At 38.5% G+C, this 14,573-nt stretch overlaps 1 protein-coding gene across 2 annotated transcripts in view; it reads left to right on the top strand.

Moving 5' to 3' along the window:
* FBXL4 (F-box and leucine rich repeat protein 4) overlaps nt 1-13,205 on the top strand; it is a 53,413-nt gene extending 40,208 nt beyond the window's left edge. For both annotated transcript variants that reach the window (XM_038131647.1, XM_038131648.1), the window contains exons 7-9: nt 4,054-4,125; nt 4,842-5,154; nt 12,379-13,205. In XM_038131647.1, the coding sequence (XP_037987575.1) occupies nt 4,054-4,125; nt 4,842-5,154; nt 12,379-12,542 (549 nt within the window). In that variant the 3' untranslated portion in view covers nt 12,543-13,205. The remainder of the gene's footprint in view (nt 1-4,053; nt 4,126-4,841; nt 5,155-12,378) is intronic.
* Nucleotides 13,206-14,573: the final 1,368 nt, after the last annotated feature.

Here is a 14,573-nt window from a genome sequence, read left to right as displayed (position 1 = left end):
TGACTTAACTATTATGCTTTAAAATATTTCTGAAATCTGCTCTGTAAGGTTGTGTTTAGCAGCACTGTCATGTCCTTCTGATCTGTTTGACATCAGTCTTCTCTCTGAAAACAGCTTCTTCACTCTGTTTTCCTCATCTAAAAACTTCTTTCCTGGGAATGGAGGATAGGGCAGACCATTTTATTAGCCCACTTTGAACTTTTCCTGTTGTCTGTGGGATCTTATAAAAATTGATCATTTTGGGTTTTGTTAATAGGTTTTGTTTTGCTTGGATGGCAAAAGAAATTTAGACTACTGTCCTAGTTTAGGGAAATTTGGGAGAAAATCTGCAAAAGGAGGCCCCTCCAGAAAGCAAACCCACACAGCCCCTCCCTCCAACCGGTTTGGGAAGGATTCCTCGGAGAGAAGTGGAAAGAACCTGTTTATTTAACAGGCACAGCACCCCCCAGCACACAGAATGAACAATACCAGATGATAACACTCCTTCACCACTCTGAAAAGGATGACAAATTCAGAAAGTCTCTCTTGGGGGGTGGTTGCTCTGTTGTCAGTCCCTCCGGCGCTGGAGATGGCTGCTACAAGCCACGAGGTGCAAGCTCTCGGTGTTTCCAGGTCCCAGTCCAGAGCAGGTTCGAGTAGTTCCAAAAAGGGGAGGGGAAAAAAAAAAGGAAAAAAAAAAGGAAAAAAACAGTCCAGGGGAAAAAAATTGGACTGCTTAGCTAAACTAGCTAATGAGCAGAAGCAGAAGCAAAAGCAAGAGCAAAGCAGGAGCAAGCAGAAGCCAGAGCAAGAGCAAAGCAAAAAGCCCAGCAAAAAGCAAAAACCGCCCTATGTACTCCCTGTCTCTGTGTCCCGCCAGCCGTGGGGGAGCAGGCTGATAACAAAACCCAAAACAAAACATTCACTCTTCAGAGCCAGTCTTGAAGGCACAGAACATAATATCCAGCATAAACAGAACACACAAATGGGGATACAAGCATCATAGCGTCACCCTAGGACAACTACTGAAGCCATGATTCCACTAAACAAAAGTAAATATTACCTAAAGTTTGTTTCCGGAGTGTTTTTTTGTTTTAGCATATTTTGGCATTTTTATAATCATCCACTCTTCTCTCAATCCCTTTAAAAGGGAGCAGGTACAAAGCTAAACTTTGCCTTTGTTTCAGGGGAAACTCAAGAAATCTCCAAACTATAAATGTCTTGGCTGCTAGGCTAAAGAATGTTGTTAGATGGATAGTCTTTGATTTGAATGTCTCTGCTTGGCCAAGAAAGTGAAGTTAGACTCCAGGTTAAAGCTCCTCTTAGCTCCTCTTGTGAAGCATTGGAAAGTTGTCCTGTTTCAGCTCCAGGAGCGGGTGACTGCCTTGCTGTTCTTCTCTGAAGTAGGAGTGTTGTCGCTCATGTTTTTGTCCTGACAGATGGCTTGACACAGACAGGTTATTACAATGATCGTCCTCCTATATGTAGTGCATATGGATTCTGTGAGCTGCCATTCTCTCCTGCTATTTTCATGTCTTTTGCCACCTGGGTTCTCAACTGACTGAGACACAGCTAGGCATGCACAAAGGGTTTTTTCTTCTTACATGGCATATGCAAAGCCCACCTCAGTTACAGAACAGACACTGCGTCTGAAGGAAATCTGGTTTGCTGTGTGTGGGCATGTGTGCGCCCCAGAAGAGGAATTAATATAGCCAGTGAAATGAATGTTGAGTATGTGGTTGTTTACTCTTGGACTTGACTTGGCATGATTTGATGGTATGACATGGTGTTCTATCAAGCTCTCTTCTATTACTCAGATTTTTAGTGTGCTTTTTTTTAAGTTGTATATTGTTTTTTAAATAATTGTTTAAAGTAATAGATTGTGAAAAGAGCTTGGAAAATGTAGCCTCAGTGCATGGCTGTACAGGAAGGACTGTCTTAAAAAAGAGAGGGACTAAAAAGGTACTCTGAGAGATCCATGACATTCCTATTGAAGTTAACACATGGAGCTCAATTATCTATCAAGATAACTATGAATACTAGTCCTCTCTATTTCACCCTCAGAAGAGGCATGGAATTGATCTTACATCCTATAAGCTGTTCAGAGTGGCTGTTCACTTTCGTACTGTTTGTGTCAATTAAGGAAAGAGATTACTGTTTCCCATCCTTTCAGGCCAGTGTTTAAATTCCAATCTGGAAACCAAAAGACTTGGTAGAATGCAGCAATATATTCAACTTTCCTATGGAGACATCTGAATACCTGCGGAAACCTTTTTTGGAGATCTGTGTGCTGTCAGAGACTGATTTGTTTAGCTCCAATATTTAAGGTTTGCAGACAGGGGTTTGGGGATTTTGCTTTTAATTTGTGCATCTGAGTAGGTTCTGAAGCGCATAGCTTTCACTGAGTTGAATAGGAAAGACTGTGTCTCATTCTGTTTGAGTTATTTGTTTATTCCTCTTTCATGATCCAGATGAACCATTTGCTTATTAACTGCTCAATTTAAAATGAATTGGATATTTACACACTTACCAACTTTAAGAATATTCTTAACCTCTTGAATAATGACTTGTTAGTGCTTACGTTTCATTCCCTAGCTACCTTTTCCTTTAAAAAGTGAATGAAAGTCAAGCAAGCAAGGGACAGTGACTTTGTAGGACTTCTATCAAGATATATGTGAGGAAGGCTTACTCTTAGCATCTACTGTTAGGCTGCCTTTGGGAAATCAAATCTTAGAAGGCCAATCTGGAATCAAGATTCAGCATGTCAAGTGTTGGGTATTTATATTTGCTCCTTGGAGACACCTAAATTAAATGGCTGAAATGGTCTCTGTGAGTACCCCATGCTATGTCCCTGTTCTGTGTCTGCCAGTCTTTCCAGGAATCAGATGTTTCTTCTTGGTTATATGGCAAAGGGTCATATTTCTGCCAGGTTCCATTGGAATGTAAAGAGGAAACTAACTAAAGCATTTAACTATAAACTTTCTGAAAACAAGTAAATTTATATTTAAAGAAACTATAAATTATACTACCCCTGCATACAAACATTGTTGACTAGTGTTCTTGTTGTAATTACACTTAATAGCAGTAGATTACTTTGTCACTTGTATATTGCTTGAGGTTTTTTCTATTTGAAACTGTTGCATATCCTATAGAAATGCACGTATTTTTGTTGTTAACATGTTGCGAAGCCTAGTCCTGTTATAAAACTCATATAGATCACAAAGTCCTAATGAAGTGAGGTTTTAATTATGATGCACAGGTATTTGTGATGTGAATCCCAGATTATATTCTTTTTTTTCACACTGTGTTTCCAAATACAAAACAAAATATGTCTACAGACAGTGCAGAAGGATCTTTTTTGTATCTTAGAAAAACAGATAAAAATTTGTAAAAGTTTCCTTTGTGGAACAGACCAAGCTGTGCACTTTTGCAAGGTGCATCTGATGTTGCAGTCAGTTTCAGGCTGAGCAATGTGCAGTATCTGCAAAGAATGGCAACGTTAAATAGCAGGAACAGGAGTGTAAAATACCCATTATATCTGTTTCAGTCTGCGTGACAGTAGTGACAAGTGCTCAGTGGCTGTCAGCATCCTTGTCAGCACGGAGCCCCCTTTGACATTAAAGTCCCCAGCCCAGCCCTGATGCTGTGCAGCTCTATTGGCAGCTCCATCAGGCTGTAGCTGATCGGAGAATGTCAGAGCCTGCCCTCTTCTCCTGGTGTGTGGCCAGCCCTCTGTGTTTGCAGGCTGGCCTTCCCTCTTATTTGATCTTGCTGCACTTCTTCACCAGCTCTCCTATGGGAAATGAGCAAATAGGTCAGTGGTGTGTGGGTATCTTCAAGGCAGCACACAACCCCATCCAGAGTGACTTGCATAAAGGTTTGTAATGATTACCATTTCCTTAAGCCAATCAATGAGTAAAGTACCCAGAGACTCATTAAGTGGCATTTGAGGCACCTGTAAAAGAGTTTTGAGCTGTATTTCAGGAAATGTGGTGACAGCCTTTAATGTCTAATTGACCTCTTCTCTTTGTTTCGCTTTTCTGTATTTCCTTCTGATGTGTTCCCCCCTGGCAGCAAACAGCCCTGCTCAGTATTTTGAACTTCTGCTCGGAGCTGCAGCACCTCAGCCTGGGCAGCTGCGTCATGGTGAGTGCTTGGACCATACAGGATGTGTGGGGGGATTGTGTGTGTGTGTGTGTGTGTGTGTACACTCGCTTTGGAACTGATCTGGGTTTGTTTAACAAAGGTGTGTTAAATGTGAGGTTTATACTAGACTCTATTCTTTTGGAAGGTCCAAGATGAATGCAGCTTGATCATATATTTAAGGGTTATGTACTAGTTTAGTAGGCCTAAAATGGCTTGTAGGCTTTCTCTGAGTTCTTCAGCCTTTCTCGAAGTCTTTGGGCATTCTCTATATGCATAATCACTTAACAAGTAATTAATAGGACTTTCATAAGGAGATGCAGCAACTGATCAACTTAAGATGGAAATGAGTAGTCTTCAATCGTTCTTCAGTAGTTTCACTTCCTGTGGTCATAAAAGCTGTTATAATCATCTTTTAAGGGGAAAACAACTGTGCAAAAAAAATGTTTCTTCAAAGAAACAACTTTTGTTGCTGTTTGATCCTCAGTATTAAGTGAATTTAAAAACAGCTGAGTCTGGGGTTTATAGGAATTTAATTTAATTTTTGTCTTTTATACAAGTAGATCTCATTGTACCATGCAATGAGCAATTTTCGGAACTCTTTAGAGATGACAAATGCTTGGGACAGATGAGTTATGTATGTTAGGAAGCAAACCTTGAAACACCTCTGTATGTCTGGAACGATGCAGCACATGACGGAGTGTCTGCTTTCCTTGCAGATTGAAGACTATGACCTTATAGCAAGCATGATGGGAGCAAAATGCAAAAAGCTTCGCAGTCTGGATTTGTGGAGATGTAAAAACATAACTGAAAGTGGGATCGCGGAATTGGCTTCAGGCTGCCAGCTTTTGGAAGAACTTGATCTTGGTTGGTGTCCTACACTCCAGAGCAGTACAGGCTGCTTCACAAACCTTGCGCGCAAACTCCCGAATTTGCAGAAGCTCTTTCTGACGGCCAACAGGTCTGTGTGTGACACAGACATCGAGGAGCTCGCTGCCAACTGCACGCACTTACGGCAGCTGGATATATTGGGTAAGAGAATGAGGGAATATTGGTTTTGTTTGTTCTCAAAAGCTTTTCAGTTAAAAAGGAGTCCTTAAGACAAAGCTGTCTTCCAGACATATCTGTTAAATAATTATTTCTTAAAATTATGATTTAGCACATGGAAAAAAAAAGATGTTTTGCTCACTGCATGATTTCTGACTCAGAAGCCTGTAGATTTATACCAGCTGTATAATTTGACTGCTGAGTATGAAGGGCTTAAACTGGAATTTAAGTGCAAGATTTTTTTTGCACTAACTTTTATTTTCATGACCATCAGCTTTATTAACTGAAGCCTTTTTCTTTTGATTATCAGAAGATCAAATTTCCTATAATTCTTTCTGCTTTAATTTGTATTTTTATTTCTATGAAGTGTGACAAAGTGTATTTATAGCATGAGTCTGTGATCAGTAAACATTTTGCTTTTGTGCAATAAATATTTGTTATATATTATATAATGTATATTATGTACTGTACAATACTGAATTTCTTCATCACTTTTATCAGTAAATGAATTTGAGTTATTAAAGATGAAAGGGTAATTAAAAGCAAAACCTAAATAGACTTTCTAGTAAGGTGGGAAGGAAGTGATGGGGGGTCAAAAAGCATAGCAAATCTGAAATTTCTAATGCTCTGCAGTTTCCATAGTTGAAGATATTTTTAGAGATCTAAAGTAAATATACTTTGAACTCTTGAGTAAGGACTTTGAGAAGTGTAGTTTTGTGTGATGCTGAATTTATTCTTTTATGGTGGCGTATGAGGTTTTCTTTTTATAATAATGTAGGACAGCAGGGATGTTTGTGACATCAGCGTGGGAGAAAATTCTTCATGGTTTTACCAACTTAGTTTCACAGGATAGCTGAAAAAGGAAGATTTAAATGAAAGGGAATAAAGTAGTTGCTCTGTATACTTCTAATGTTTATTAATTGTAATGAAAATATTACATTTAGGTTGAGAGGATACTGCAGAGAACTGAGAGTCATCAACATGAATAATTTTCCAAGCAAGTTTAAGGATTTATTCTTACCAGCATTTATAATTTCAAAGTATTTACCATATGGCTTCAGATTGGCATTCCAGTACACTCTTCTATAATGATGAAGAGTTTTACTCACTTCTGACTGAGAGAGTTGCCTTCTGACCAATGCAGGAAAGACATATGAACAGAAAAAACCTTAATTCCACCTGGTTCAAGTTGTAGATATGTTATGTTTATGCCCCCCTGGGGTACTGTGTTTTGTGTATCTTTAAAAGAATCTGCTCTGCAGCTAAATTATCAGAGATGGACACGAGAAGTTTCCAAATGGTATAGGGAATTAAGTCTCTAAGAAGCACTTACATGGCCCTGACCCCCCACTTCCCTGTGTTTCTGTTACAATGGCCTTGTGTCTGCCCTCGAAGTGGTCAGACCTCGTTACTGCACCAGCGGCTTCCCAAAGAGTAGCTTGGCTGTGTTAAACTTCGGATAATCTGTTACTTCTGTTGCCTGTCTGACAGCAGTGAAGGCTTGCTGCCACATTGCTTTAGTGTTTGAATTCAGATTTTAATTCAGTTGGACATTCTAATGATTTTTTTTTTTTAAAAGTAATGTGAAAGTGGAAAAGGAGTTAGTTCTGTTCCCTGGTGCTTACCAATAGTCCTGAGTCAGATGGATTTGTAGTCAAACTTTTCCTGTGAGATTGCATGTCACATACACATAAATCCCTCTAGGGGATATCCAGTTGAATTTCCTGCAAAATGAATAATGTGCAAAAAATTATTTCTTTCTTCCTTCAGAGAAATACTTGGTAGGGTGAAAAAAAGGTTGTCCTCTGTTGTAAACAAGTCAGTACAAGGTGACATTCACTATATACATGAAGGACTTACCCTGCTGTTTTGGCAACAGCAAGGAAACTGTGGTTTGGTTTTTTGGTTGTTTTTTTTTGTCTGAATGTACTAACCACTACACTCTGTGGTTACAAGAAAGAGCTGTCAAGTAGAACCACATTGTGTCATCTGGAGGTAGAGTTGCCAGGTGTTCCCATGTAAGTGCAGAAGTCTCTGTTGTCTGAGCTACACAGCAAGTCTCTCACTGTGCAGGAGAACCAAGGAAGTCATAAATCTCTGAATGTGCTCTTACTTTGGGCACGTGATACAGGGCCATCCTGTTACTTTAAGCTGCATGAATGCATAGTATGTTTTTGTCCTTCAGTAGAAGTGTGACAACAGGTCTGAAGCTGTAAGAGGTCAGAGCTCAGCTTTGCAAGAGTAACCTTGAACAGTGGGTCTTCTGTGATGTGAACGAATGAGAGGTGCTCTCATTATATCCTTTGTCATCTCCCAAGTAAAGTGTGGCTTGTGTGTGCATTGTGAAGGGTGTAGAGGTATTGCTGCTAGGTTAGCACTGTGTGCTGTAAGGGAACTTCTTTTGCTTCAACAAAGCTGTGTAAAAGCGACTTTTTTTTCCTGCATACAAGCACTTACCTAAGTAAGGGTCAGAATGTCTTCCCTTCATGCAGTCACCAGTGTTGAAGATACTATACTGGTGTCTCTCTGCAGTTGTTAGAACTTACAAACTTGACAGAGAAAACTTCTTGTTTCGGTTATAGGTTATTTATCATCACAAGAGCTTCAAGGATGGAGGAGTCTAAGCCTCTGAAAGAAATCTTGTTGAACTGTAAGGGATGAAAAATGTACATTATATATAGCCTGGATGCTGTTTGAAGGTGATAGGTCCTGAGGCTTGCTACCCGTCTGTCCTTCACCATAATTGTTTGGTAATTTCCCTGTTACAGAGTCAGAGGACTCTGTAGAAGATTAAAATCACTGGCTTTCAAGGACTCTGTATACTTACTGGCCCATGTAAAGCATTGTTGGATGTCAGGCTGTGTTTGTGCTATGTAAAACATATAAAGGAAATTTCTGTTAAAAAAACTCATGGGCTGGTCCATATCTGCTGTATCATAAGTTTGGAAGAGGAAGCGTGGTGTGTGTCACTGAATGCATGAAGATGTGCTTCTCTTGAACTTTAGTTCTGAGCTTTCTTTTACCCGCTACATCCTGAACTGCCTGCTTACAAGTATCATTTCCTTCTCAGCCTACATCTTTTCCACTGAGTGACATGGCATGTTTCCACCCTCTGTCAGAAAGATCCAGCTATGATCATCTGACAGTTCTGTAGTGACGCAGTACATCAGCCAGTGCTATCAAAAGTTAAGTGGACACCTCTAGACCAGTAGTTAAAAAACTAGTCTTCAAACTGGGATCAGCATTGAGCAATGTGACTAGTCAGATGGCAACCTGGATTGACAGTGTTAAAAGCTTTTCTTGCACATCACATCAGCTGCTTGGTTCTCTTCCTGTGGGGTTCTCAGCTGCTGTCAAGGGTGAAGAGTAAATCGTATTAACCTCGCACCCCAAAAGGTCCAACTGCCTCTGTCCTGCGCAAAAAGAGTAATGAAAAGTAGACACCCTCGTTACCACAAAATTCATGTATTCCTAGCTACATTCCAACACCTCCCACACCTTCCTGAGCAACAGAAAACCCAACTGCCCCCTTGCCAGCTGTCAAAGTTTTCAGCTTTATCTTGAGAACATCAACACGTAGTTAGTCAATTCAAACATGAAAATGTGTAGCACATTAAAATTTTGAATTTGAGTTGTGTGCAGTAGATTGAATAAAGAAAAAAAGTCTGGTTTGGCTGGTCTAAGGAAAGAAAGGAAAGAAAAGTAAGAATATTTGAGGGAAGAGTGCTAGTTATTTTCAAGAGTTGGTACTCTGAAATATTATTTGGTGCGTAGTAGTGTCTCTTGCTCTAGAAATTTGGGTTCTGTGGTTTTTATAGCTGTCCTGCACAGGTCTCCTAAATAGCTATAGAATTTGAATACTTTGATATGTGATGGATATCAGTTAAACTATTTACAGCTAATGAGCATAATTATTTGAGCGAAGAGATCATTACTCAGAGATGCCTTTTACAAGGGTGCTACCAGAGAATTGACTGAACAGCAAAATTAAATAGCAGATTTTAATATTTTGGTTATGTATGTATTCTGAAAAATGGCTGATTAGTCTATGGAGGAGAAGCTGTAGTAAATAATAAACGTCCAAATGCCTCCAAACTCTAGAAGAAAAATGCTCTACATAAGTAAGTAACTAGCAGGCTCCATTGCCAATCTTTCAAAAGCAATGGAAAATGTACAGTATTAAAATTCTGAAATGCTTTTGAATGGGCTTTTAGTATACATACATAACTAACTGTACATTGTTTAAATAAAAGTAAGACTACAGATTATGTGCATTTATCCTGTGGTGTGAATAACCAAACCCCAACTGGATTGCTTTTAGAAAAAGGTATTTCCTAACATAAAATTTTAAGTCTGAGGAGGAAAAAAAAAACCCAGGTGCAATAAAACATGCAATTTAGGATGGCCTACTTAGTTGCAAATCTATTAAAAGTCTTGGATGAAAAGATAGGAGAACTATCAAAGTTCAGGTAGAAAGGAATGAAGAACATCCTACACAAAAAATCTGTGGCTAGGCATCTAAATCTAGAATTTTTGTAGAAGTACACGTTTGGATCTTGAAGCATAAAAGCTGTGATGCATAAATGAGGCTGGGTTTAGATGAAGGTGCTGATGTAGTAGCAATTTTAAGGCTTGGTGGAAAAAAAGATAAGTAGCATAATGTGTTGTTCCTAGAGTTGCATTTGGAATGGTAGAGCAGGTCCTTATGGTAGAACAGTGATACTGTGGTAAAGTGTGTGGTCAAATGAAGTGAATAAATGAAGCATGTTACAGAATTTCTGTGTAAAGCTTTAGGGACTGGTGCATGAGCCACCAGACAGTTCTGATGATGGTGATTATATAATGGTAAGGGAGTTAAAAAATCACAGTGATAATGACAAACTTCATCCCTGTAGAGCAGATAAAATTTGGGGGCATGATAGCAAAGGCTGTCCTTGTGCCTCAAAGCAACTAATCTGAGAGCCTGACATAGGATAATTGGAGAACAGATTCAGATATCTCCTTGCTTATGCAGAAGAGCACTGGAGACTAATGAAACCATCCGGAGTCTTTCTGAAATTGAATCCCATTCAGAGAATGAAAATAGGAAGATGAACTCTAGAAAGTGAAACAAAATCACAGTAAGGCAGTATGAAGTATTAAGGAACCACTGGCTAGAGGTGAATGATCCTGTATTTCAGCTGTGTTACAAGTTCACAGCAGTGACTGAGCTCGGTAGGTAGCCCAGGTGTGAACGCTCACCCCAATACAAGGCTATTGCAGAAGAGCTGTTGTGTGTCCCTTTGTGTTCACGGCAGAGGGGATCAAGCAGGCTGCTGCATCAGAGCCATTCTTTCCAGGAGATTAGCCTGGAAAGCTGCCTTAAATTGGAATGCCAATACAGAAAGCTTTTGAACAAATCAATACATTGAACAATAATAAATTGTTACTAAGTGGTATTTATGCAGTGATTCTAAATGAGCTCAAATACAGGGCTCTGGAAATCTTCTGGTGTGTGATCTGTCTCTTAAATCAGCCTCAGTGCTAGAGTAATACAGGGTTACAAACATGGCATAACCTTCTGTAAAGAGTTAGGAGCTATGGAACAGTAAGATCATCTTTTGCTCTGTGTAAACCAGTGGCAGCCATGACAAAGTCAGTCAGTGGACATACAGAGTATATTACCATATTTTGAAGAAGAGCTGCATCCCAGCAAGGATAGTATTAACTTTGCCTCTCTGGTCCTTTAGACTTGCTTGAAGTTCTTGGTGAATGTGAGCACTACTCCAATCTATAGAAGATTGGATTTTCAAAAACATTAGCCAAGGTTGTGTTGCTTTTGTAACTTAGCTGTCTTTTCCTGGATTATGAGTGTTTCAGAGGACAAGAATGAGTCATCTCTTTTCACAGTGAAGTTATGTCACTACTGTGGTCACCAAGGGTCTATTCTGATCTGCTTATAAGTAATCCAGGCAGAGGGATGAATGTGCCAGAAGGAAACACAGAGGTATTCAGGGTAGAAAAATCTTAAACTGAAGACCTTAACACTGAAGAATGGCAGAATGATCTCGTGATACTTATTAAACAGGTGATAAAGCAGGAGGAAAACATTGAATCAAGCGCAAAGTAGTCACATGAGGCAAAATAGCATCAACTAAATATATAGAGGACTGGATTTATGTTAGCTTCTGTTTTGTAGGAAAGAGATCCTGTGGACAATTTTTAGAAAACATCAGCTCATTGCCTAGCATCATTTTAATGGGAATAGAGAAGATTAGGGTTATTTAGACATGAAATGGAAAAAACACCATAAGACTTACTATAAAATTACCGACTCTGTGCTCAGTGCACTGTATTGTTCTGGTCATCTAGTTTCAAAAGTACTAAATTAGTGCAGAAACAACACAAGGGTCATTTTGAGATGCAAGGGAGTCTGGAAAACAGATGGCCTTGAGGGAACAGAAGAGATGTGCATGGGAGTATGCATGATTTAGAAATAGTGAATTGGGAATGATCTCGTGCTTCTTTCATTGCACCTTTATTATTCCAACTAATAGACTGGAGTTTTTTGTTTGTTTTTTTCTTCTTTTTTTTTTTTTTGACGTTATGTAGTTAAACTGCAGAACTTGTGAGGGGGCTGTAAGTATGAAATTCAGAAAAGTAGTAGAATCCATTAAAGGTAGTTTTAGAAACTCTAAAATTATAATTTTTGGCAATTGAGAAGATTCACCAGTGAAAAACTACTCTTGAATAACTGCCCCTGCATGTGTGTAATACCCACACTTGCTCTAGAGCCCTGGGAGCCTTTCTGATGTCTTTGGAATTGAAGTAGCCCCCGATCACTCATCTGCTGTGCTAATGGTCTGTGTGCTCAAGAGGAGAGCATGACTGTAGCCTTCCATGCTGCTGTCTAAGCCCAGCATCTGGTCCCTGGGAGGTCTTGTGGCTCTGGGTATCTGGCTTCTGTAGTAAGAGATTCCCCTTGAAGTTGTAAAGTTGCCCCCCAGTAGGAAATGACAGTGACCTAAACAGTTAAGAAAATACACTAGGCTTTTTAAAGGTAAAATTTCTATGTGCTCCCTGAGAATCTTTTAATTTGAAAACTCATTTAAATAATGTAGATAAAAGCTGTGTTGTAGTAGCATTTTTTCATGACATGTTATTAACAGCTTAAAACCCTGCACTTTTCTTGGTAACCCTACAATTCTGTTTTGTTTTGTTTTTGAACAGGAACGAGGATGGTGAGCCCTGCATCTTTAAGAAAATTGCTGGAGTCTTGTAAAGATCTTTCTTTACTTGATGTGTCCTTCTGTTCACAGATCGATAATAGAGTTGTGCTAGAACTGAATGCCAACTTTCCTAATGTGTTCATAAAAAAGAGTTTCACCCAGTGACTCTCTACATATGCTGCTGTGGAACTCGTTTGACAGAGTTGTTTTCCTGTAAATTTGTGCTGATATTTTTTTTTTTAAGGAGAATATAAATCTGCTATAAAATAGTGGAAACTATTAATTACCTACACAAATGGGTAAAATACATTTAAATGTATTATGTTTCTTTAAGTTGATATTGTACCTGAGAATTATTTTGCTCTGTTAATTGGTGGCACTGCATGTTTTTAAATACTAGCCATATGTCTGGCTTTAATGAGAAGCAAATGAATATCTTCTTAAATGTCCCTTCACAGGGTGTTATACACAATATGCTATGTTAATATCCAGGTGAAAGGAGAAGTTCAATATTTATCAGTAAGGAAAATATGGGTGCTTCCTTTTCATGTATTTGTGTGTGTATATATAAATGTATACATATGTATTTGTATATACATACACAGATACTGTAGCATTCTAGTTTGGCCTGCAGCATAAGATTTTATGATCTGGCCTGTAGTTAGTTATTTGAAAACCAGTTTAAGTGTGTATAAGAACAGATAGAAAAGGCACTTTGTCTTCTTCGAGTTTTGGCAATGAATTGTATCTGATAGTTTTCTCCCTTCCTTCACCTGAAATAGATGTAGTTATGTTTTACAGTCCAGCCTAAGCAGCACAACAGATAAATGCAAGAACCTGGACCACCTGAACTAAGAGCAGAAATGAAAAATAAAATTGACAGCTGCTTCTTGGTATTGAGATACAAAGTTTAAGCCAAGTACTTAATGTCGTAATTGGTAATGCGTAGAAAACTCCAGGGTAGTTTACTTTTTCAAATTTCTGTCATGGTCAAGACTTGATTTGTGATACATCTGGTTATTGTGCACAGTAGCATGAAAAGTAGAACTTAGGGTAATGTTTAGCAACTGTCCTTTCACTGGCACCAATATACTGTCAGGTGTAAAAACAAGCATATTTGTTCAGTAGAACAGCAATGAAAATATAATGGGTTTGAAACAAGGGCAATACGCTTTGATTTTATTATCACCAAACCTTAGTACTGGATTTGTTTTGTTTGGGTTCTTGTTTTGTTTTATTTTTCCAAGAGGAGAGTAGCTCAAAGTACTATTGCACTCTCTCTTTAAGACTGCATAACCTCTGTAGAAGGAAAACTGTGTTGATGGACAATTTCTGGAAGTTTCTTCCTTTTGCACTTTCTTGGATGAAGCTTTTCTCTTTTGTTTTTCCTTGAATACCACTGCTAGAGTATGTTGCTCTGTACAGCTTTGGTTTAGAATTTTACCTTTTTAGCCATTGTTGATGCATATGGACCATAAAATACAGGCTGTCTTTTGATACTGATTCTGTTATTCTTGATGGCACTTATTACCTACTGGAATAAGAAGAAAAATACTTTGTCTGAGAGAAGTACAGTGTTGTACTGAAGATCAGCGACAAAGAACACTTCAGTTCATGCAGTAAATAACCAACTGCTACTAGAGGACTGCTGCAAATCGTTAAAAATCTGACAATCTCTGTGACTCCTGAATGACTGCTTTGAACTCTTTGTGCTGGTGCCAATACTTTATAAACCATGTCATGAAACTGCTACAGAACATTTATCTGATTCTATTGAAAGACCTAGTTCTTCAGATTTTTAAATTTTGCTGAATCTCTGGGGAATTCCAGATCCAAAGAAGGGCATGTACAGTTGGCTTTTTGATTTTTTTTTTTCCCTCCACACCGATGGCACTATGGGATTTCCAACTAGTTTATGCCATTCCATTTTTTTTTCTTCTTTAGAAATCTTGGCATTGTTGAGAACTTTAAATTTATTTACTTTTTTTTTTCCATAGTGAAAGATGTCAGCTTTGGTATGATTCTCTGTGAGACCTCATTTCTCTCAATCATGTTTGGGTTCATTTGTTTTTCTGTGAACTTGTAACTTTTTTTAGTCTATATTTTTCATTGTAATTATTAAACATTATTATTCTAGTTACATAAGAACACAGGTACAGATAATGGGAGTTTACAAAGAACAGAGTTCAAAACAAA

The sequence above is a fragment of the Motacilla alba genome, chromosome 3, assembly GCF_015832195.1.
Source record: "Motacilla alba alba isolate MOTALB_02 chromosome 3, Motacilla_alba_V1.0_pri, whole genome shotgun sequence".
Taxonomy (NCBI): domain Eukaryota; kingdom Metazoa; phylum Chordata; class Aves; order Passeriformes; family Motacillidae; genus Motacilla; species Motacilla alba.
The sequence above is the reverse complement of the archived record's forward strand: the minus strand, read 5'-3'. Positions and strand labels throughout refer to the sequence as shown.